The 23,927-nt window shown below is 41.2% G+C and overlaps 1 protein-coding gene across 2 annotated transcripts in view; it reads left to right on the top strand.

The window, feature by feature from the left end:
• CCDC105 (coiled-coil domain containing 105) overlaps window positions 1–23,927 on the top strand; it is a 560,734-nt gene that overhangs the window by 485,988 nt on the left and 50,819 nt on the right. For both annotated transcript variants that reach the window (XM_044084342.1, XM_044084343.1), the window contains exon 6: window positions 8,309–8,404. In XM_044084342.1, the coding sequence (XP_043940277.1) occupies window positions 8,309–8,404 (96 nt within the window). The remainder of the gene's footprint in view (window positions 1–8,308; window positions 8,405–23,927) is intronic.

Raw genomic sequence — 23,927 nt, 5'->3', positions numbered from 1 at the left:
TGTACTGAACAGGCTTGTCATCAGTACATATTTGCTAAGCACTGTGTGGGCAGCAGCCACACCTTCAAAAGGACACTGCCTAATTGTGTACAAGATGGATTTTTAGGCTATAAATTATAAATGAATATGTGTGTGTATGCATATAGCTTAACACAATTTTGTATAGTCTCCAAAATGTTTTGTTGCACGTTTAGCAGACAGCATACAAATAAATGTTTGATTCCTTGATCTGTAATAAAAATAACCTATTGAAGTCATTTTAGGCTCTTTTCAGATATTCATCACTGTGGATTTACTGCCGTGTGTTGACTAACACCTTTCTAGGGCATTAGAATTCTTTTTCAAAATAATCCATTATTTTTAGCTTTCCTTGAATGTAATTAGTTTTAAGACTGTTGAATTGTGCTTTCAATACCGTACACTGAATTATTTTAATTAATGTAGCTTGGAAAACTGTGCTGAATCTGTGCCAATTTAATGGTATCTTGTTAACTATATTTGCTAGCAGCCAGCTGACAAGCTACAGAGCCTTTAAAGTTTCTATTCTAAGTTACATTATTCTTTTATTAAACTGGAATGTGTTGTGCAATTTGCATCCCATGGTGACTAAAGGGTAGAGTGAAGGTATAATGAGGGAAACTAGATAAAAAGTACAGTTGTGTAAAATCTTACCATAACAGTAGATATCCTTGCCTTCACTGCTGCAGTATTCCTTATGAATGGCATTCCTTGCAGTGAAGCCCTGCGTCAGGCCAGTTTACAAAAGTCTACTGTTGCTTTAAGGTATGCTGAACCCCACCTGCGCACTCCTTGCATAAGGTAGGGCATAAAGGTGACTTTTAGATATACCATTCTCAGAACAGATTACCCCAGTAGGAACAGCAGTCCAAGGAAAACCAAGGAAAATCTGTACAGCCAGGAAGGGAAAAAGACCAGGTGGATGGAGGGAAGGAGTGAATACTGCAGCAGTGAAGGCAAGGAGCTTTACCGTTATGGTAAGATTTTACACAACTGTACTATGTCCTTACATTCACCGCTGCAGTATTCCTTAGGAATGGGAGAGTGCAAAAGCTCAAGAAGAAACCTGAGAGGAGGAAGCAGCAGAGGCCTCCAAGAAGCCATGAAGAATGGCAGCAACAAAACCAGCTCTGGCTCTGGAAATACCATCCAACTGGTAATGTTTGGTGAAGGTACGCACAGAAGTCCAGGTAGCAGCTTCAAGAATAGAATTAGCATCTAAGCCCTTGAAAAAAGCACCAGAAGAAACCACAGCTGTAGTGGAATGAGCCTTTATAGAAGAAGGAAGGCTGTCACCATAAAAAGTGTAACAAAAGGAAATAGCCTTTGTAATCCAAGTGGAAATAGTTTGCTTGGAAACAGCCAAACCTAAAGACCTAGGATGAAAGAAAACAAATAACTGGTCAGACTTTCTGATAGCTTTAGTTTTATCCAAATACAATCTGAGCTGCCTGTGCACATCTAAGGTATGCAGCACCCTCTCACTGTCAGATTGCGGAGGGAAAAAAGTAGGCAGATTAATAGACTGATTAAGTTTCAACTCATTAACCAGCTTGGGCATGAAAGAAGGATTAGTACGCAAGGACACCCTGTCCTTATGAAATATCAAAAAAGGTGGGCAAGCCATAAGGGCTTGCAACTCAGACACCCGTTTGGCAGAAGTAAGAGTTAACAAAAGAACTGTCTTCCAAGAACAATGTTGCAAGGAAGCTGAAACAGCAGGCTCAAAATTAGCCTGAGTCAATTTTTCCAGAACAGAATTAAGATCCCAGGGAGGAGAAACAGGCTTCCTGGGAAGTCTAATATTAAGGACGCCTTTAAGAAATTGCTTAGCCTCAAATGTAGAAGCTAGGGGGAGTTAAAGGCAGACAAGCAGAAAGACCTGATAAGTGGGCTTTAATAGAAGAATAGGCCAAACCAACATTGTGCAACTCACACAAATAAGAAAGCACCAAAGGAACATCCACAGAAAGTAGGCCCAGGCCACAAGAAAGACACCAAATAGAAAACCTCTTCCATTTAGATAAGTAGGATTTCCTAGTAGTAGGTTTCCTGGCCTCCTGCAGGACCTGCAGCACGTCCTCAGAGAAAAGGTGTCTATGAGAAATCAAAACCCTATCACCCAAAGTGTCAGTTGAAGCATGGACAGGTGGGGATGGATGAGAGACCCCCCGTCTTCTGTGAGGAGATTCACCCTGTGAGGTAACTTCTGATGACTGCCCCTGGCTAGATGCCAGAAGTAGAGGGAACCAGTGCTGTCGCAGCCAAAAGGAAGTCAACAACAAGATTTTGAAACTCGAACAGGACTCTCGGAATGAGAGGAAGGGGAGGGAATGCATAAAGAAACATCCCCTTCCAAGAAAATGAGAGGGCGTCCACCTTCCATACCAGAGGACCTGGGACTCTGGGACAAAACAGAGGAAGTTGTCTGTTCAGAGGGGAGGCAAAGAGATCTACTTGAGGAGTACCCTACTGGTGAACAATGTCCAGAAACACATCCCTGTGAAGCATCCATTTTTGGTACTGAGTGAAGGACCTGCTCAGACTGTTGGCCACAACGTTCCAATCTGAAGGAATGTAAACTACCCGAAGAGTCACACAATATTGGATAGCCAGATCCCATACCAGAAGTGCTAGCTGGCAAAGATGGTAGGATCTCGTACCCCACCCCCCTGTTTGTTGATGTACCACATGACTGTGGTATTGTCTGTGAATACCTTGAGAGGCCCTGCAGAGAAGAGAGGATGAAAGGCCTGAAGAGCCAGCATAACAGCCCTCATCTCTTTGATGATGATGTGCTCATTCCGCTGATAAGGCGACCACACTCCCTGAACCCTCAGGGAGCCAAAAGTTGCTCCCTATCCCACATCTGAAGCATTTGTGAACAGATCTTGAAAGGGAAGGGAAGGCTGAAAAGGGAGTCCTGGATTCAGAGACAACTGCTGAATCCACCACAGAAGTTCTTTCTTGAGACACAGGAGAAGAGGAACAGGAAAGTCTAGAGGATGCACCTGATGAAGCCACACTAGCTTAAGAAACCACTAGAACTTCCTCATGTGGAGTTTGGCCAGAGGAAGCATTGGAATGGTGAAAGCCATGAACCCCAGAGCTCTCAGAAACTCCCTGGTTGAAATGGAGGCCAGGGGAAGAAGAGTTTGAAAGAAATAAATGAGAGTAAATGCCTTTGGAGGAGGCAGGGATGCCAGCATTTGCACCATTTGAAACCTGCAACCCAGAAAGACATGATCCTGAGAAGGAGTCAGGGAAGGCTTGTTGAAGTTTACTGTGAACCCCAGGCTCTGAAGAAGAGAAATGGTAAAATGAATTCTTTGCAAAAGGTCCTCTGGAGAAGATGCTTGCATCAGCAGGTCATCCAAATAAGGAAATATTTGGATCCCTTGAAGCCTGCAAAAGGCAAACACAGGAGCAAAGCATTTGGTGAACACCCTTAGGGCAGTAGAAAGACCAAAGTGCAAAGCACAGAACTGAAAATGCCAGGAAGCAACAGAGAAACACAAAAATCTTCTGAAAAGAGGATGGATTGGAACATGGAGATAAGCATCCTTGAGGTCCAGGCACACCAGAAAGGCCCTGGGGAGCAAGAGGGGAAAAAAGGACTGAAGAGATAACATCTGAAAGGAAGGCACCTTCGGAAAGGTGTTCAGATGGGAGAGATCTAGAATAGGTCTCCAAGTACCTTCTTTTCTGGGCACTAGAAATATCCTTGAATTTCCCCCTTTGAGACACAGGCACTTCTTGAATAGTGCCCTGAGACAAGAGGTCCCAAAGAACCTCTGGGAAAAAAGGAAGCTGTTCCCAAAGAGGGTGAGGAATGCCTATAAAAGGAGGGTGGGAAATCCAGACCATGAAGTACCCTTGATGAATGATTGACAGAACCCAAGAATCCTAGGTGATACGGAGCCAAACATGAAGAGAAAGAGAAAGGCGAAGAGAAAGAGGAATGTGGCTGGGAATGGGTGCATAGTCAGACAGTACCTGGTTTGTCAGGAAAGGAAGGCTTAAGAATCACTGCAGTCTGAGTGGCCTTAGCAGGAGGAGTCCGTTTACTACCCTTTTTACCTTTAGAAGGAGGGCAAGACTGCCTACAAACAAAGGTTAGCTTAGAAGGGTAATTCCACTGAAATGTAGGCACAGGAGAAACAAGGACATGCTTAAGCTCCTATAAAGCCTTCCCCTTCAGGACGAAGAGACTTAAAAAAAACAGCAGCTGCTTCACCAAACAAAAGAGTATTATCCAGAGGAGCATCCAGCAACTTAGCCTTAATATCATCAGGCAAAGGTTGAAGCCAAAGCCATGAATATCTCCTCAAAACTGAACCAGAAGCAGCAGCCCTTGAAGAAGCATCTGCTGCATCATAACTACATTTGATAGAATGACAAACTACCTGAGAGGAAGTTCCAAGCAAGGAAAGAGCAGAAGATTTACTCTCAGAGTCTGAAAGATCAGAAAGAACTTGACAGGCCTGAGAAAAAAGAGCCAAGACATACCTAGAGATATGAGTCTGATAATTAATAGCCCTAAAAGCCAGAGTAGATGAAGCATAAACTTTCTTACCCAGCCTATCCATGGTCTTGTCAGAAGGCAGTAACTTGGACCAAGGAAGCAAGGGAGATGGCTTATCAGAAGCTACAGACACCACAAAGGGATCTGCAGCAGGACATTTGAACAAAAAGGAACAATCCTCAGGCACCCTGTAAAATCTATCAGACTTCCTGGGAGCAGAGGGCAGAGAATCCAGCACTTTAGAGGCAGTGGAAAAACATCCAATAAAGCAGGCAAGACAGGAGGAATGGACACAGGTTTAAGAGATTCCATCCGCAGTAATTCATAGTACCTCTTATGAATATCCAAAACCTAGGCACAATCCCACTTAAAAAGTCCAATATCCTAGACATTGTATCCCCAGAGGAAATTTCCTCAGAGGGATTATCTAAAGTATGAGAATCCTCCTCCTCAGACCCATAGTCTAAAGGAAAAGGAATCTGGGTAGAATAAGCAAAGGAGTCATTTTATTTATTTATTTATTTTTACATTTGTTGACCGGGCTAGTCTAACTGGATATATGTCCATTTTCAGTAGAGGCCCGGGGAGAAAAGCTCCAACCAGTTACAGAGACAAATGTGCAATATTACAGTATACATAGTCACAATATAAATTAGTAACATACAGTAAAAGTGAGATGAGATAAAAATACTTTGTGAAAAACCCTAAAGAAAGTAGTTGTGTTTAATAATTTTTTTTTTTTTTTTTTTTTTTAGAAGATGAGGGAATGTAAGATTAGGGGGTGGATGCTATAGTAGAAAGCACATTAGGAACCAAATTGTGTTGTAAATGTTTGTATATTGGGTGTAATCAGTCAGGGTTGGAGCAGGGACAAAGCCAGTGGTTCTTTAGATATTCTTTATGATGCTTTTTGAATAGTTGAGTGGAAGCAAGTGAGGTAAGTTCAGTTGGAAGTTGATTCCAACTTTTTCCCACTGTATTGGTGAAGAGTGAGTCCCCTGCTTTGTTGTTTGATTTGACAGTAGACACTAGGAGTTTGTTTGCTGAGCGAAGTGTAGAGAGATTTTTGTAGGGGGTGATCAAATTAGTGGGGATTGGTGTATTATTGGGGTGATAGAGGATTTTTTGAGTTATAGCAAGTTGCTGATAGAGAAGCTTATTATGCAGTTCAAGCCATCCCAGTTGTTTGAGGTTTTGGCAATGGTGAGTTCTATAGGGGGAACAGGTAGCAAATCTAGCTATGTTATTATAACAGGTGGACAGTTTATTAATGTTATTTCTAGATAGATTAGTATAAATTGGAGAAGCATAGAAGAGGGTAGAGGAAAGGTGGGTCTGAGCAAGAGTAAGTCTTGCTGGGGGGGTGAGGAAGGGTTTGATTTTATAGAGTGATCCTAATTTTTCATTGACAGTTTTTATTGTTGAGTTAATATGGTCGTCAAAGCTGAGGGTGTTGTCAATTGTAACTCCCAGTAAGCGGGTTGTGGTATCAGGGACTATATTAGTGCCATTGTTGGAGGTTACTATGAAGTTTGGGGGAGTTGACTTAGGGGTAGGAGCAAAGAGTAGTAATTTTGTTTTTTTGGGGTTCAGAAGGAGGCGGTGTTGCATGAACCACTTTTCAACACTGTTTAGTACTGTTTGGGTCTGGAGTTGGAGAGAGTTTATGGATTTGGCAGTGCAAATTAATGTTGAGTCGTCTGCATATTGGATGCAAGTGGCTTGTGGAATATTGGTATGTAGGTTGTTAATAAATAGTGAGAAGAGAAGAGGACCTAAAATAGAGCCTTGAGGTACTCCTATGTTCACAGGGAGGGAAGAAGAAAGAGTATTATTCCAAAGGACTGCCTGCTGTCTGTTTTCAAGATAGGATTTAAACCAATTAATTGATTGTGAGTCAAGTGAATGGGCTTTCAGGGTTTCAATGAGTAAGTTGTGGTTCACCATATCGAAGGCCTTTGAAAGGTCTATAAATAGAGCAGAAGAGAAAGTATTGTTACGATTTTCGTTAATAGAGTTAGCAAAGGATAGTAGGGCGGTTGTTGTGCTGTGGAATGGTCTAAAACCATGTTGGCAGTTGGCAAGTAGATTATTATGGATAAGGTGGTTTAGTAGTTGTTTGTGTATACATTTTTCCATTATTTTAGCAATTGGTGAGAGTAAGGCTATTGGCCTAAAATTTAATCCACCTCAGAAGAATGCAGTTCTCTGGGCCTTTTAGGGGAAGAGGCGGAACAAGGAGGAGCCAGAAGTAAAACCCCTTGTGGAGGCCACAAAACATTAAATAACCCCTGAATAAAGGCCTGCCACTCACTTTGTGGATCCCTAAGAGCAGAAGAAACATGGTTAGCTTTCTGTTTCTCTTTTAAAGGGACAGCCGTCCTAGAAACCTGAGAAGGTCCAGACTCAGGACGGCATTCCACAACTGCAGTAGGAACCTCTTCCCTAAAGAGGAACTGCTGGACCCCACTAGACCCCTCGGAAACAGTCAACCGTGGTTCCCTCTGAACTCCCAAAACAGATGCCTACAAAGCCTCATCGGACATGCTGCCTGCCAGATCCTCACCGGCCTCCAACCCAGACGTGGTAGAAGAATCCGACAAAACAACCAGGTGAGCCTCTGGGTGCATAATAACCTCAGGAGAAACTCCAGGCAGAGGCTGGACAGTGGAAGATTCCAGTCTTACCTTATGCACCTTCTTATTCCCAGACGGCTGACCCTCGGGCAGGAAGTTCCATCCATAGTACCTGCAGCAAGAAGCTTAAGTCACTGGTTCTCAAGGTACAAGGAAAGGGAAGAAAGCCTACTATGAAGAGTTTTGGGGATAAACGTCTGACAAACTGAACAAGACGTATCGTCGTGAGTGGCACCATGACAAAAAAGACAGTTATCGTGGTGGTCTTTATGTGGAATAAGTCTCCCACACTGGCATTTACCCTTCCTGGATGACATTAACCCCAAACAGCACAAAACAAACAGAAAAAGTAACCAAAAACCTAACTGGGTACTGTGAGGACTCCAACAAACAAGAGGAAGCACAAAAAAGCCCATAAACAGAAAAAGGTAAAAAAAATGGATGGATGTAACAGACCAGCAGTTAAAACAGTGTTCGGACTAGTGGCAAAGATGTTCTGAGGATGGAACTCCTGAATGGCACCTTTATGCCCTACCGTATGCAAGTAATGCGCAGGTGGCGTTCAGCATACCTTAAAGCAATGGTAGACTTTTGTAAACTGGCCGGATGGAAGGCTTCACGGCAGGGAATCCCATTCATAAGGAATACTGCAGTGGTGAATGTAAGGACATCACATTAATACTACACTGAGACACAATTTCTCTGTCTACCTTTTATTCTTAAATTCTTAGAGACAAACTCCTAGCTGATTCCCTAAGGAAAAGGTGTCTTGTTTTGTTTGGGTTTCAAAGCTGATTTTCTTCAGTATGTTTTTATCACTTAAGTATTTTTGCTTAATTTTAAGACAATGAGGGATGATTAAGCTGTTTTCACATTTATTACCTCAGAAATAAGTAAAGACACAACATTCATGAAGCTCACTGACAAACTTTATCTAAATGGACATGTTTTCATGTTCCCTTTAAGGTGTCAAGGTTTTAAGATCCTCATGTAATATACTGCATTATTTAAATGGTAATTTCTACGTTGAAGATGATTGTGCATAAATAAGGCATATGTTCAAGAACACATGAAAGAGCAAGTTGCTGTGTCATAAATCACTGACATTTTACATTTCATGCCATTTCAGCAATACCTACAGATGAGTTCAGCTAAGACAAGGACTGCCGTACATCGTGTACATCGTTGTTACGATGAGTTCGAAATGAGCCAGGGACTCAACATGGTAAGTACAGGCAATGATATTCAACACTCTCTAGTTAACCACCTTTAACAGGATATATCATATAAAATGCAACCTGAAGCATAGGAAGAGATGGCCTTTTATTCTCTTACAGGCAAAATGCTTGTACTTATTCTGACACATTACCTTATTTATTTGCTTGTTTCTTTATTTATTTATTCTTTATTTATTTATTCGTTCATTCATTCCAGCTGGTTAATTTATTTATTCATTCATTCTACCTGCCCCCTTTGTTGTTATGCAGCTAGCACAAGTGATATTTTTCAGTTATAACCTAGAAACCTAGAACAAAATACAAAAATGTTTATGTACAACACAACTCTTCAGAAACGGGTGGAATGAAAAAGGTATATATTTACCATAGTGACAGATCTGTATGAGCAGGTCCACCCTCAGTAACCTCAAGACAGATGCTGGCAGGTGTTAGGGCAGTTCACCACATAACAATTTCCAGGCTATTTCAGTCTCTCCCCATTACATAATGCCCTGTGGTGGAACATCTGTGCAGATCTATAATTATGCCACAGAAGTGGACAATAACTTACCATAAGACTAAAGTAAGTGAGAAAAGAGATGGGAGAAGGAAAAGTGATAGGGTATGTTACTGAAAGCTCTGCTCTTTCAAAGTTATCGTTATGATAAGTACATGAGCTTTATATCTGGCATGAGAAGGCCATTCTCAGTAACAGCAGAACAGAGTCCCAAGGTAACCATTCAGGCTGGTTTTCCTCATGAGACAAGCTAACTTTCCTGGGTGGTCCCTTCTCATGAGAACATACCTCTTATTATTGTGGCTTCAAAGGAAGACCTAGGCTGGAACATCACATCCAGCTTGTAGTGCCCTGAGAAAGTATTCAGGGTACACAAAGCAGCTGCTGTACAAACATCATTCAAGGTTGTAGTGTGGAAAAAGGCTTCAGAGGTAAAAATGATCCAGTGTTACCTTTTTTGCCCATCTCAACTATTGAGTATACTGGGTCAAACCACATCCAGTGCCAGCAATTCTGAGACTTTTGGATCCAAGGCTGTGGCTCCTCCCCTACCCATAATTCCCCATCCACCCTCACAGTTTCTTAGATCTCGTTTGCCACTTGAACTAGCCAGACGTAGTCGCCATGGCTCAGTGCGAATATTGTGGTTTTTTAATAGAATTCCTTCATATAAGTGAAATCCTTCATCTAGATATCTGTATATCCTGATTTTGGTATTACTCGTGTGATGTTCTTACTAGTGTTAGGATTCTATTGAGATATTGCTGCCTTTTTCTTTTGACCACTCCCCTTCTAGTAAAAAAAAAAAAAAAAAATATATATATATATATATATATATATATATATATATATATATATATAAAGCAAAAAGAGGCCAGCACCACATATCAATATAACACCTTATCCTTAAAATAAGGTATCCAAAAAAGACGCAATCGGCTGTAATTTAGATTATTTTATGTATTATAAAAATAATCCACAATGTTGTAGCAGGCAACCAGCAACACAAACAAGTGAGATCCAAACTGGTTTCATCATTTTTTATTATTATTATTTTAAGGATAAGGTGTTATATTGATATGTGGTGCTGGACTCTTTTTGCTTTTTGTATTTTGGTTTGGTCCGAGCACACAGCGTGTTAACGTGCACCAGAAAGTTTGTGTTTTGTGTGTGTGTGTGTGTGTGTGTGTGTGTGTGTGTGTGTGTGTGTATATATATATATATATATATATATATATATATATATATATATATACACACACACATATGTAAATATATATGTCTGTATGTATAGTTGACTTTGTTAGAGTTTTGTTTCTTGTTGCTGGTCTTTTCTTCTTAGCAATGGCAGATAAGGTACCAGGTTTCAAATAAATGTTCTGTCTGTAGGCACAAAATATTCACCCCCCCCCCAAAGTTTCTCAAATACCTTCTCCCTGCCTCCATGACAGAATCAGCCTTCTCCCTCTTGGGGTCTCCCTCATTCAAGAGAATGGTGGAGACAGCCTAGGAAAAGTGTAAAAGAGGGAAATCAAAGGAGAAAGATAAAAGGACTGAGAGAGAGAGAAGGAAAAGGAGAGAGAGAAGTATAAAGAAGAAGTCTTGGTAAAGAGTCCAGAAAAAAGTCTCTGGATCCTGCAGGGGCTGTAGGTCCAGCTCTGAAAATTCCTAACTCTTTAGATCCAAGACCTTCTTTCTCATCGGGACCAAAGCCAATAGAGATCCATTTACTGACTCCCCCCTCTGCTAATGAAGCCTAGATTTTCCTCAGAGCGAGTCACCCCTTGGCTCCAATCTTCAGCCCTTCTGTTGGAGTGATCCTTTCATAGGTTTTCCAGGCTTCCCATTATGCCTCTTCTTTCAGGTTGATACAGTCATCGAGAATTTTATCCGAGGTGGATGTGGATGGGATGATTCAGAGATTCTTGAGGATTTAAACACAAATGTGGGTCAATTTCACTCCCACTGCACCCAAGGTAACCCGCAGTTGGTTTCTCCTTCTCCCATCCAGCCTTCGGATCCAGTGGTTTTGGATCTGAGCACTTCTCTTGAGATCCCTTAGTCAGAGCCAGTAGACTGGACATATTTGACTCTGAGATTGTCCCTCACCTGCTCAACTCTGACAGCTTTGGATCTCAGAGGGTCCAAGAGCTGAGAGGGTGTTGCCAGCTCACAGGGGTCAGGACTGATTCTGAAACTTTCATATCTGTCCCTTCCCCTTGGTGCTTTGATGCTCGATAGCTCAACCCTGATGTTTGCTTCAGAGCCAAGTTGGGCCACGTCTCGAGAAGATTTCTTGTCTGGATCCTTGGATCCCAGGAGAACTCCTTAGGGACCGGACTTGGCTTCTGCCTTTGAGGCATTTGAGAAGGCTTTCTCAATACCTAGAGAAGTGATATCCCACCATCACTCAGATCCATCCCAGTCCTCAGTGGTATCTGCTGTACTTCCTCCAGATCTTTCTGTTCTGTAGGGACAGCCAGCTAAAATGGGCCTCAGCAAGGTTTATAAGATGAGCTTCCCCTTGGGTGAAAGAGCACAGAAAGCATTTATGCAAAATAAGGCATTTAGATTCCCCCACGGGAGTCTCTTACTGACTTCAGTGAAGGGAAGGGGTCCCCAAGATCCCCCTGAAAGACATCACCTTTGGGGACATCCTGGGATTACTTTGGCAAAGGGGGGGAGTGGTCCACTAATGCACCTTCGTAAGAGGACTCAGTCTTCCTCAAGGCCTTTGGTGCTCACCCATGTACTTCCTGGGTGGTTCTCTCAGCAGACAAGTTGATTGACTTGGTGTTCCAGTGGGCATGGAAGGAGGTGGACATGGTGTAGCCCAAACCTGGCAAGCCCAGCAAGATAGGCCTCATTGGAACAAGAGGTCTGCAGCAGATGCCATCATGGTGGCTGAAGTCACCAAGAAAGAGCTCTCAGAGGAGAGTTCCTCTGTCCACCTCCCAAACAGAGAGTCTTGGGCTCTGGACAGATTTGGAAAGAAAACTTAGCCTTCAGTGATGTTTGCATTATATACTCTGAATTATCTTGAACACCTGATGAGATTTTAGTGGGACTTGACCAAGGAACTCTCCGAGTCCCTTTTGGGCATTATGACATAGTCCCACAAAATGTTGTATTCACAACTGACAACCTTACAGCCCATTACAAATGTGTATATGCATCTTTTGTTCAGCGTGATGGATGGTACTTTTAGAGAAATCATATGCCAACATGCCTGATTGCATCTCTGAAATTGTGCAGAGAACTTCAACTTGTCTTTTTTGAATGCCTCCTTTGACAGTCCACTCTTGCTGGGCCACAGGTTAAAGACACACTCACCAGGAGTGAATAGGATAGCAAAAACATTTTTCTGCCCTTTAAAGGACTTTTTACTAGAACCAAAAGGGTGGAAAGAGACTATGGCTTCATAAGTTTCAGGGTTTTGTACAGGACAATCCTGGAGACAGAACTCCCAGAAGTGCAGGGAAGGACAACAACTGTTGTCATCCTAGAGGCAGAGGTGGTCTACAGAATCAAGGGTTTCAAGGCCCATTCACCAACAAGCCTTTCCAGCACTTTCTGAAGGCTGCCCAGCTGCCATACTCTGGAGGCAGCCAGGGGCACTTATATCTGCACCCTCATACCTGGTTGGCCATCACTCCTGATTTGTGGGTACTGAGAGTAATAACCAGAGGCTATATGCCATTCCCTTTATTTAACCAACAAAAATGTCACACAGAAACCTACCCAGCCTACCACCCCTAAAGAGGAATGTAGCAGTACTAGGCAAGTGAGTCATTCAGGAGGTCTGGAGTCTATTCAAGATTTGTTTTGCTGCTCAAGAAAAATGGGTTGCTCAGGCCTATTCTGAACCTCATTCACTTAAACCAATTTGTGAAACAGACAATTTTCCATATGTTTATGGTTCAGTCTATTTTACCTCTTCTGTGGAAGAATGATTCAACGGGCTCAATGGACCTTCAAGAAATCCTGTTACCACATGAAAAGAAAGAGGCTGTCCAGGAGTTTCTTTATTTTCAATTCAGAGCTCTGCCCTTTGGACTCACCACCACCACCCTCCTGGGCATTTACCAAATATGTGGCAGTGGTGGCAGAAAATCTCAGACTAGAGGGGTTCTGGGTGTTCCCTTATCTTGATGCCTGTTTCATAACTGCTGCCATGAGGGAAATGCTAATTCAAGCCATGGATTCCTTGCTGCAGTTGTGCTATCACCTATCAGTATGGAAAAGTACATCAGTCTAGACCACAGAGTTGATAGGATGCCCCCTGTTTGCCACTTTGTAGATAGACAAACTTCCGGAATCAAGGTTAGCTATGCTGTGCCAACAGGCTTCCCTGGTCCTATCTCAACAAATTCCTGAGATGACAGCTATACTACAAATTTTGGACACTATGGCAGCATCCATTACCTTTGTTCCACTCGCAAGATTCTTTGTGATAGTGTTACAATGGACACTGTCAGTACAGTGGTCCATCCTGTACCATCCTATGTGCTTTCTGATTAGAGTCTTGAGGATATGCAGGAAAATTCATTGGTGATTATATTCTTCTCTGGTCTCTTTAGGCCATCATTTTGCTCTCCATATCCCAGAAGCCATAGTGGCCACTGACACTTCCCTTCTGAGATGGGGGGCATTTCAAAAAGACTGCCCAAGGCATGTTGTTATCAACAGAGGCCAATATTCACATCAGTGTTCTGTAGATGAGGACAATCCTCTTAGCATTGCAAGTCTCCCAGGAATCCCTTCCAGTGGGTGTGACTGCATTCCAGACAAGCAATATGTTGGTGGTCTAGTACATGAATAAACATGGAGTCGCCGGTTCATATACTTTATATTGGCAGGCCTTGAGAGCTTGGCAGTAGGTGACATCTTCCCAACACTTTCAGACTGCATCTCATGCCCCAGGGAATACAGTGTATTAGCACACAAGTTGAGCAGGTCCATTATTCTGCTTCATGAGTGGTCTCTCAATCAGACAGTGGCTTCAATGATTTTCAACCACTGGGTCCAGCCTTGCTGTGATCTATTTGCAACCCCATCCAATACCAAATGCAGCAGCTACTTGACCCTGATTCCTCAGGAGGGGCAGTCACTGAGGGACGCTGTGGTCCACACTCGGCCCCTGGGCCTGCTTTACACTTATCCTCCAAGTCCCTTCATAATCATATTTCTGGAGAAAGCAACCTGGTGCAAAGTGAAGGTGATTCTCATTGTAGAACCACAGAGGACGCTTCACGAAGAACGGTGAAATAACCACTTTTAATACTAAAAAAACGAACGACTTAGCGCTTTCACCAGTACAACTGGCTTCTTCAGAGTCGTTTGAAACTTCGCATTACCATGAATTTATTGCACATAACCCACAGCCATAGGTTAAAATCAAAATGCCCCACCCAATAAAAACATCAAACTACTTAATATGTATATAGTCACACAAAATCCTCATAAAAAATGTATATATATTATATAAAAAACTATATATATGAGCATATATATATGTAACAACACTGATAATTGATAATGCAAGAACATGATAAACATAATTAAATTAACAATATATGGTGTTTGCAGCCAGCTTTAACAATTAAAAATTTCATTAAATTTGTTGAGATTTCAACTTCAAAAGGGGTTTTAAAGGCACACTATCATTAAGCCCAGGGGGTTTCAGTGCATCAAGTCTTAACTGCCATTCTGTTTCTAGGGCACCCACTTTGTTCACCGTGTCCCCACAACCATTAAACTCAGAAATCCGTCCTACCACAAAAAACAAGAATTTGTTGAAATTGGAACATGTAGTACTATGTAGGTATAACGCGTTGTGTATGTCATTCTTTCTAATGGATCTAACATGTTCAGATATCCTGTCTTTCAACCTCCTAATGGTCTTACCTACGTAGAATGCCTCACATGACATGCACGAGGCCACGTATACTAAATTCTTAGTGTTACAGTTGCAATGACCAGGACATGGTATAGTGTACTTATAACCCCACACACACAGATAGGATCCTTCACCGATAAATCTACACCACCTACATGCATTTCCTCATACTTGATTTAAATTGAGGTTTGGCTTTTCTTTCCAACATTCCCTTCAAGTTGTCACCTCTACCATAAACAATCAGAGGCTCAGGGCCCACTATCCCTTTGATTTCATCACTTAAAACGCTTCTCCAAAGGCTTTTCACCATTTTACCTAAATCAGGTGCTCTGTTGTTATAGTTTAACACAAGACAAGCTCCTGAATACTTGCCATCAGTTTTACTACTTATTGAAACCCCTGAATGTAAAATAGGCAAAAACCTAGTGGCCCTTCCTCTGACCACATCCTTTTTAATTTTGAGAAGCAATTTTAACGGGTATCCACGTTCCAAAAACATTCCAATTAATTTAAACATCTCCACCTTAAAAGTTTTCTCATCACTCACTAATCTTGATGTCCTAACCATTTGCCCCTTGATAACACCTTTCCTCTGATGCCACGGGTGACAACTATCAAAATGTAACAGGGAATTTGAATAGTTTTCTTTCCTGAAAATGTTACTTGAAAAACCCCCACTAGTTTTGCTAATGGTTAAATACAAAAAATTAATAACATCTTCATTCCAAGTGTATGTGAATTTAAGAAAATTGGTCGTCCCATTCAAATATTCAACAAATTCACCTGCTGTTTTTTCATCACCCTTCCACAAAATCAACAGATCGTCCAAAAATCTGTTATACAACACAATGTTACTATTGAATCTGGAAGAAAAAACAAACTGCTTTTCCCAAGTAAGTAACACTGAACTAGCAAAAACCGGGGCACAATTCGCCCCCATTGCTACTCCGGACACCTGCTGATATGTTTCACCCTCAAATGAAATAAAATTGTTCTTTAAGACAATCTCCATTAGGTCATATTAAAAATTAAACTTGTTTGTATCCACCATATTACTCTCTACAATACTATCATAAAACAGATCCAAACCTGACTGGTGTGGAATGACCGAAAATAAATTAATAACATCAACTGTCAAAAAACCAAAGATAACACCACTCGTATCCAAAGCCCTAAGTCTTTCAAGGCAATGCCACGAATCTCTGGGTATATGGGCGGTTCCACTGACAACTGGCTTACACATAACATCAATGTATGCCGCTAAAGGTTCAGTCTTAGATCCCCTTGCTGCCACAATAGGTCTAAATTGTAAGTTGTCAGTGCCCTTGTGTACTTTTGGAATACCAAATATACAGGGAATTTTTGGAAACTTTACACTCAAATAATGAAATTCCGTCTCATCAATAACCCCTTGGAATAAAGCATCTTGTAAAAACAAATCAATTTTGAGATACGCTCTATTAATCTCATTGGTGGAAACCCTCTTGTAGATCTCTTCATTGTTCAAAATCACAACCATTCTAGAAACATAATCAGTTTTGAACATTACTACCATCCCCCCACCCTTATCAGGTTTCATAAATCTGAACTGGTCAGAAATCCTGTAACATTTCAACAATTCTCTTTCTTCTTTTGAAAGATTGTCTACTTCCTTAATATTAGACATTAAGTTTCTTCTAAACTCGTACTCAACCAACCTTTCAAACAACACAATCTCAGCATTAAGAGGCGGTATAAAAGTACTCCTTCTTTTCAAAACTTGGGTACATGTATTACAGTTCCCTCCATCATTCTGCTTCCCCAAGGCTGAGAAAAAAACTTTTAAATGTAATTGTCTTGTATACAATTTTAAATTAATGAGTACATGAGCAATATCCAATCTAAAATTAGGTACAAAACTGATGCCTTTACAAAAAAGATCAAAATATACATCACAAATCTCAATGTCAGTGTAGTTATGAATACAAAAAACATTTCTCCTCAAAATCTGATGTTTCAAGGCTTCACATCCCTCCAAACACATTTCCCCATTATTGCCATCATGCAAGCTCATAGTACATGATAAATCATCACCAAAAAAATCCATCAATGTCATCCCAACAACACCATTCAATGACAATTTGCCATCATTTTGTACAATACTACAATTCAAATTCATATCTACATCGTAATTGTTCATGAAAACGTCGTCGTCACCATAAATTAATAACGACCCCTCCTGTTGGCTCTCCCCCCCCCGCATATAAGACACTTGTGGATTTCCCACAGTCTGCCCTCTGTTCATGAGTCTCTCCGACCTCCGTGGTCCATTCTGTTGCTCTAAAAAATCGTCATGGACCGGCTCAACAAAATTGTCATTAAACACAGTGCCCTTAGGGTTTTCTTCCCCATTGCTTGGTGGAAATTTGAAACCCGGGGGGGTATGCACAATTGTTTTTATAGTCTGTGGTGTCCCTTGCAAGCTTTTTCTGCTTCAAAGCCAAGTTCTTATGTACAAAAGTCTCAATCTTCATAACCACTTTATCAAAATTACTCTGATAATGCTGAAACAAAAGGTCGCTGATAATACTCACATTTAATTTACTAATTTTATCCTGCATTTCTAACAACTTGACATCATTATTATGAATAATAATGTCCAACATATCCATACCTGCTCTATTGAAAAGAGTTGTTAATTCACGATATGCTTCTGTACCCTCATCAATCCCCATGGGTCTCTTCCAAATTCGCAGACCCTTCGGTACCTGGTTTAACTCCTTAGATTTTTTGAGGAACAGGCTGTCAAGCTGAATCGCTTTGTACTTGATGCACAATTTCTCATATTGGTTGATTTGTTCCCTCAAGGACGGTAGCATCTTGGTTTTGTTTTCCGTTACCCCTCCATTACCGAAAATCGGCGTCTGGAACCAGGAAGTGAGGTCGTGATTCCGGCCCATCGACCTAGAGTCAACCACCGGAGCCAATGGTGCTTTACTAGAACTAGGCTGCTTAAAAACAGCCTCGCTGTGCAAGGTGTTTGCATTTTCCTCCTGTCCCGGAGGAATAGTGTTAATGGGTGAGTGCAAAGTGAACAGTTCCACTTGGGAGTCCGTGGGGCTGACTGCGATACCACTCTACTCCCCGACGCTTCTCCTGAATAAGCTTTAATAAGCTTGTCCACCACACTAGCTAATTCCTTCAAAATCACCTCCATGTAACTTGCAATAACCACAAAATTCACCGTACAGCAAGAAAACGTCCCCGCGGCCACTCGACTATTAGCAACCACATAAAAACCCACTCGGGGCACAAAACATAAAAGAACACCACAACAGTAGAACCACAGAGGACGCTTCACGAAGAATGGTGAAATAACCACTTTTAATACTAAAAAAACGAATGACAGCGCTTTCACCAGTACAACTGGCTTCTTCAGAGTCATTTGAAACTTCACATTACCATGAATTTATTGCACTTAACCCACAGCCATAGGTTAAAATCAAAATGCCCCACCCAATAAAAACATCAAACTACTTAATATGTATATAGTCACACAAAATCCTCATAAAAAATGTATATATACTATATAATTTTTTTTTTTTATTTATTTATTAAATAAATAAATAAAATAAATATACTATATAAAAAACTATATATATGAGCATATATATATGTAACAACACTGGTAATTGATAATGCAAGAACATGATGAACATAATTAAATTAACAATATATGGTGTTTGCAGCCAGCTTTAACAATTAAAAATTTCATTAAATTTGTTGAGATTTCAACTTCAAAAGGGGTTTTAAAGACACACTATCATTAAGCCCAAGGGGTTTCAGTGCATCAAGTCTTAACTGCCATTCTGTTTCTAAGGCACCCACTTTGTTCACCATGTCCCCACAACCATCAAACTCAGAAATCCGTCCTACCACAAAAAACAAGAATTTGTTGAAATTGGAACATGTAGTACTGTGTAGGTATAACGCGTTGTGTATGTCATTCTTTCTAATGGATCTAACATGTTCAGATATCCTGTCTTTCAACCTCCTAATGGTCTTACCTACGTAGAATGCCTCACATGACATGCACGAGGCCAAGTATACTAAATTCTTAGTGTTACAGTTGCAATGGCCAGGACATGGTATAGTGTACTTACAACCCCACACACACAGATAGGATCCTTCACCGATAAATCTACACCACCTACATGCCCCACATTTCCTCATACTTGATTTAAATTGAGGTTTGGCTTTTCTTTCCAACATTCCCTTCAAGTTGTCACCTCTACCATAAACAATCAGAGGCTCAGGGCCCACTATCCCTTTGATTTCATCACTTAAAACGCTTCTCCAAAGGCTTTTCACCATTTTACCTAAATCAGGTGCTCTGTTGTTATAGTTTAACACAAGACAAGCTCCTGAATACTTGCCATCAGTTTTACTACTTATTGAAACCCCTGAATGTAAAATAGGCGAAAACCTAGTGGCCTTTCCTCTGACCACATCCTTTTTAATTTTGAGAAGCAATTTTAATGGGTATCCACGTTCCAAAAACATTCCAATTAATTTAAACATCTCCACCTTAAAAGTTTTCTCATCACTCACTAATCTTGATGTCCTAACCATTTGCCCCTTGATAACACCTTTCCTCTGATGCCACGGGTGACAACTATCAAAATGTAACAGGGAATTCGAATAGTTTTCTTTCCTGAAAATGTTACTTGAAAACCCCCCACTAGTTTTATTAATGGTTAAATCCAAAAAATTAATAACATCTTCATTCCAAGTGTATGTGAATTTAAGAAAATTGGTCGTCCCATTCAAATATTCAACAAATTCACCTGCTGTTTTTTCATCACCCTTCCACAAAATCAACAGATCGTCCAAAAATCTGTTATACAACACAATGTTACTATTGAATCTGGAAGAAAAAACAAACTGCTTTTCCCAAGTAAGTAACACTGAATTAGCAAAAACCGGGGCACACTTCGCCCCCATTGCTACTCCGGACACCTGCTGATATGTTTCACCCTCAAATGAAATAAAATTGTTCTTTAAGACAATCTCCATTAGGTCATATAAAAAGTTAAACTTGTTTGTATCCACCATATTACTCTCTACAATACTATCATAAAACAGATCCAAACCTGACTGGTGTGGAATGACCGAAAATAAATTAATAACATCAACTGTCAAAAAACCAAAAATAACACCACTCGTATCCAAAGCCCTAAGTCTTTCAAGGCAATGCCACGAATCTCTGAGTATATGGGCGGTTCCACTGACAACTGGCTTACACATAACATCAATGTATGCCGCTAAAGGTTCAGTCTTAGATCCCCTTGCTGCCACAATAGGTCTAAATTGTAAGTTGTCAGTGCCCTTGTGTACTTTTGGAATACCAAATATACAGGGAATTTTTGGAAACTTTACACTCAAATAATGAAATTCTGCCTCATCAATAACCCCTTGAAACAAAGCATCTTGTAAAAACAAATCAATTTTGAGATACGCTCTATTAATCTCATTGGTGGAAACCCTCTTGTAGATCTCTTCATTGTTCAAAATCACAACCATTCTAGAAACATAATCAGTTTTGAACATTACTACCATCCCCCCACCCTTATCAGGTTTCATAAATCTGAACTGGTCAGAAATCCTGTAACATTTCAACAATTCTCTTTCTTCTTTTGAAAGATTGTCTACTTCCTTAATATTAGACATTAAGTTTCTTCTAAACTCGTACTCAACCAACCTTTCAAACAACACAATCTCAGCATTAAGAGGCGGTATAAAAGTACTCCTTCTTTTCAAAACTTGGGTACATGTATTACAGTTCCCTCCATCATTCTGCTTCCCCAAGGCTGAGAAAAAAACTTTTAAATGTAATTGTCTTGTGTACAGTTTTAAATTAATGAGTACATGAGCAATATCCAATCTAAAATTAGGTACAAAACTGATGCCTTTACAAAAAAGATCAAAATGTACATCACAAATCTCAATGTCAGTGTAGTTATGAATACAAAAACCATTTCTTCTCAAAATCTGATGTTTCAAGGCTTCACATCCCTCCAAACACATTTCCCCATTATTGCCATCATGCAAGCTCATAGTACATGATAAATCATCACCAAAAAAATCCATCAATGTCATCCCAACAACACCATTCAATGACAATTTGCCATCATTTTGTACAATACTACAATTCAAATTCATATCTACATCGTAATTGTTCATGAAAAAGTCGTCGTCACCATAAATTAATAACGACCCCTCCTGTTGGCTCCCCCCCCCCCGCATATAAGACACTTGTGGATTTCCCACAGTCTGCCCTCTGTTCATGAGTCCCTCCGACCTCCGCGGTCCATTCTGTTGCTCTAAAAAATCGTCATGGACCGGCTCAACAAAATTGTCATTAAACACAGTGCCCTTAGGGTTTTCTTCCCCATTGCTTGGTGGAAATTTGAAACCCGGGGGGTATGCACAATTGTTTTTATAGTCTGTGGTGTCCCTTGCAAGCTTTTTCTGCTTCAAAGCCAAGTTCTTATGTACAAAAGTCTCAATCTTCATAACCACTTTATCAAAATTACTCTGATAATGCTGAAACAAAAGGTCGCTGGTAATACTCACGTTTAATTTACTAATTTTATCCTGCATTTCTAACAACTTGACATCATTATTACGAATAATAATGTCCAACATATCCATACCTGCTCTATTGAAAAGAGTTGTTAATTCACGATATGCTTCTGTACCCTCATCAATCTCCATGGGTCTCTTCCAAATTCGCAGACCCTTCGGTACCTGGTTTAACTCCTTAGATTTTTTGAGGAACAGGCTATCAAGCTGAATCGCTTTGTACTTGATGCACAATTTCTCATATTGGTTGATTTGTTTCCTCAAGGACCTGTTTGTTGGGTCCAGGAAATTCATTGGAGCAGGGGAGAACTGCCTTTGAAGTCATGAGGAGGGTGATAACTACTTCCCAGTCCAAGACACAATCTTCTTTGGATCTTCCTTCCACCTCAGTGCAGGTGCCTTTGCCATCTAACACCTGGCCACAGAACTGCAGAGATCCCAAGCCTCAGGATGTCCCTCAGGGGACTCCCCCCCTTCTGAAACCTCCCCACAGTACCCCACTAAGGAAGTCCCTTACCTCAGAGGAAGCATCTTGACTCCTCAGAGGAGTCCATCACTTCTGATACTGACCTCAATGAAGCAGAAGTGTCCTCACGGTCACCTCCTAAAGATGTCTCTTTTGGAGACATCCTGGAAATTTTAAAACAGAGAGGTGACTGGCAGTCCACCTCCCCTTCGGCCAAGGAGTCGATATACCTGAAGGTCTTTGGGTCTCGCCCTTCAACCTTTTAGGTGACCCCCACTTTTGATGAGCTTATTGAGTTAATCTCTCAAAAGGCTTCGGAGACCCCAGATTCTATAGAACCTTCTCCTAGGTGGCCAAATAAATACATCACAGCTGCAAAGGATAAGGCATTTTTTAATGAAAGGTGTAGCAGTTAATGCCATGGTTGTGGCGGCGACCACAAAAGAAGGAACTATCCGAGACCAGTTCCTCTATCCATCCTCTGAATAAGGATTCCAGGACCATGGATAGGTATAAGTGCATCTTTTCGTTAGTGACCTTTACCTTGTGGTAATTGAACTACCTTACCAGTTTGGTTCACGAGACTGCAGAGGGACCTGTTAAAGGAGCTTTCAGACTCCCTCCAAGGAGCTGTAGCTGATGCGTTGGCAGATAAAGTCAACGAGTAGCTCACCACCCTCAAGTCTGTCTTCATCTCATCCATGAGGCTCATTTCATATGTAGCAGATGGAACAAGTAGGGCAGCAGGTTCAGGCATCTCTATCAAAAGGCAGGCCTAGATGCGCCTTTGTGATTTCATGGAGCCTTTCAAGTCTTCCTTCGTTAACCTGCCTTTGATGGTTCATCTGTCTTTGGGCCTAAAGTTAAAGAAATGCTTACCAGGTGTAAACAGGAGGGTAAGACCATGTCTGCCAGTAGAGTACGTTTTTCCACACCTACCAAACCATTCCCTAAGGGTCAGAGAGGTAGTGGGAAAATGTGGTTCAGAAAATCACAGAGGTCTTTCCAGAACACACAAGGTAGATGTCCCCCAGAGGCAAAGGGGGAACAGTAATGGAAGACACCGCCCTTGCAGCAGGGAAGGCCCACAGAGTCAGGGCTCCAGAGAATCTTTCTTTGGCAGACCCTTCCAGCACTACTGAAGGAGTGTCTGACTGCTTGTGTATGGAGGAAGTCAGGGGGTATTTGTCTATGCACCACAAAACTTAACTAATGACAAATGGGTGCAGGACATAATATCCAGAGGATGCATCATTCCTTCTCCTTCCCAGCTCCTGAAACAAATCAGTTCTGGACATTCCACCCAGTCAAAAGGAACAAGCAACACTAGAGATTCAAAAGTTGCTCATAAAAATAGTCATTCAAGAAGTCCCCGCAGGCCAGAGAGGATCCTGAACTTACTCAAGATTCCTTTTAGTTCCAAAGAAAACAGGGGACTGGAGACCCATTTTGGACCTCAGCAATCTGAACAAATCCATCAAAAAGACCAATTTTTGATGGTGACACTGCAGTCGATTCTTCCATTCCAAGAAAAAGACAATTGGATGTGCTCTATAGACCTTCAGGATGTGTACTACCACATTCGAATGGAAAGGACTCCAGAAGGTACTTGCACTTCTGGCTGGGAGCCAGTCACTTCCAGTTTTGAGCTCTACCCTTTGGCCTCACTGCAGCCCCCAGAGTGTTCACCAAATGTGTGGCAGTAGTGGCAGCTCACTTGAGACACTGAGGATTCCAGGTGTTTCCATATCTGGATAACTGGCTCATAACTGCCCCGACCACACATCTTCTGCTACAAGCCAGGGATTATACTCTTCAGCTTTGTTCCTCCCTAGGGATTACCATAAATTATGACAAATCTGCTCCAGAGCTAAGTCAAAACGTAATATTTATAGGAGCCAAAATAAATACAACTACATTGATAGCAAGACTCCCTCAAGACAGGGTCCACGATCTCTGCCTTCATGTAAAATGTTTAATCAGGAAGACACAACCCTCTGCAAAACTAGTTCTTCAGGTACTGGA

Source organism: Protopterus annectens, chromosome 9.part0, assembly GCF_019279795.1.
Source record: "Protopterus annectens isolate FY-2018-M chromosome 9.part0, PAN1.0, whole genome shotgun sequence".
Lineage (NCBI taxonomy): Eukaryota > Metazoa > Chordata > Ceratodontiformes > Protopteridae > Protopterus > Protopterus annectens.
The sequence above is the reverse complement of the archived record's forward strand: the minus strand, read 5'-3'. Positions and strand labels throughout refer to the sequence as shown.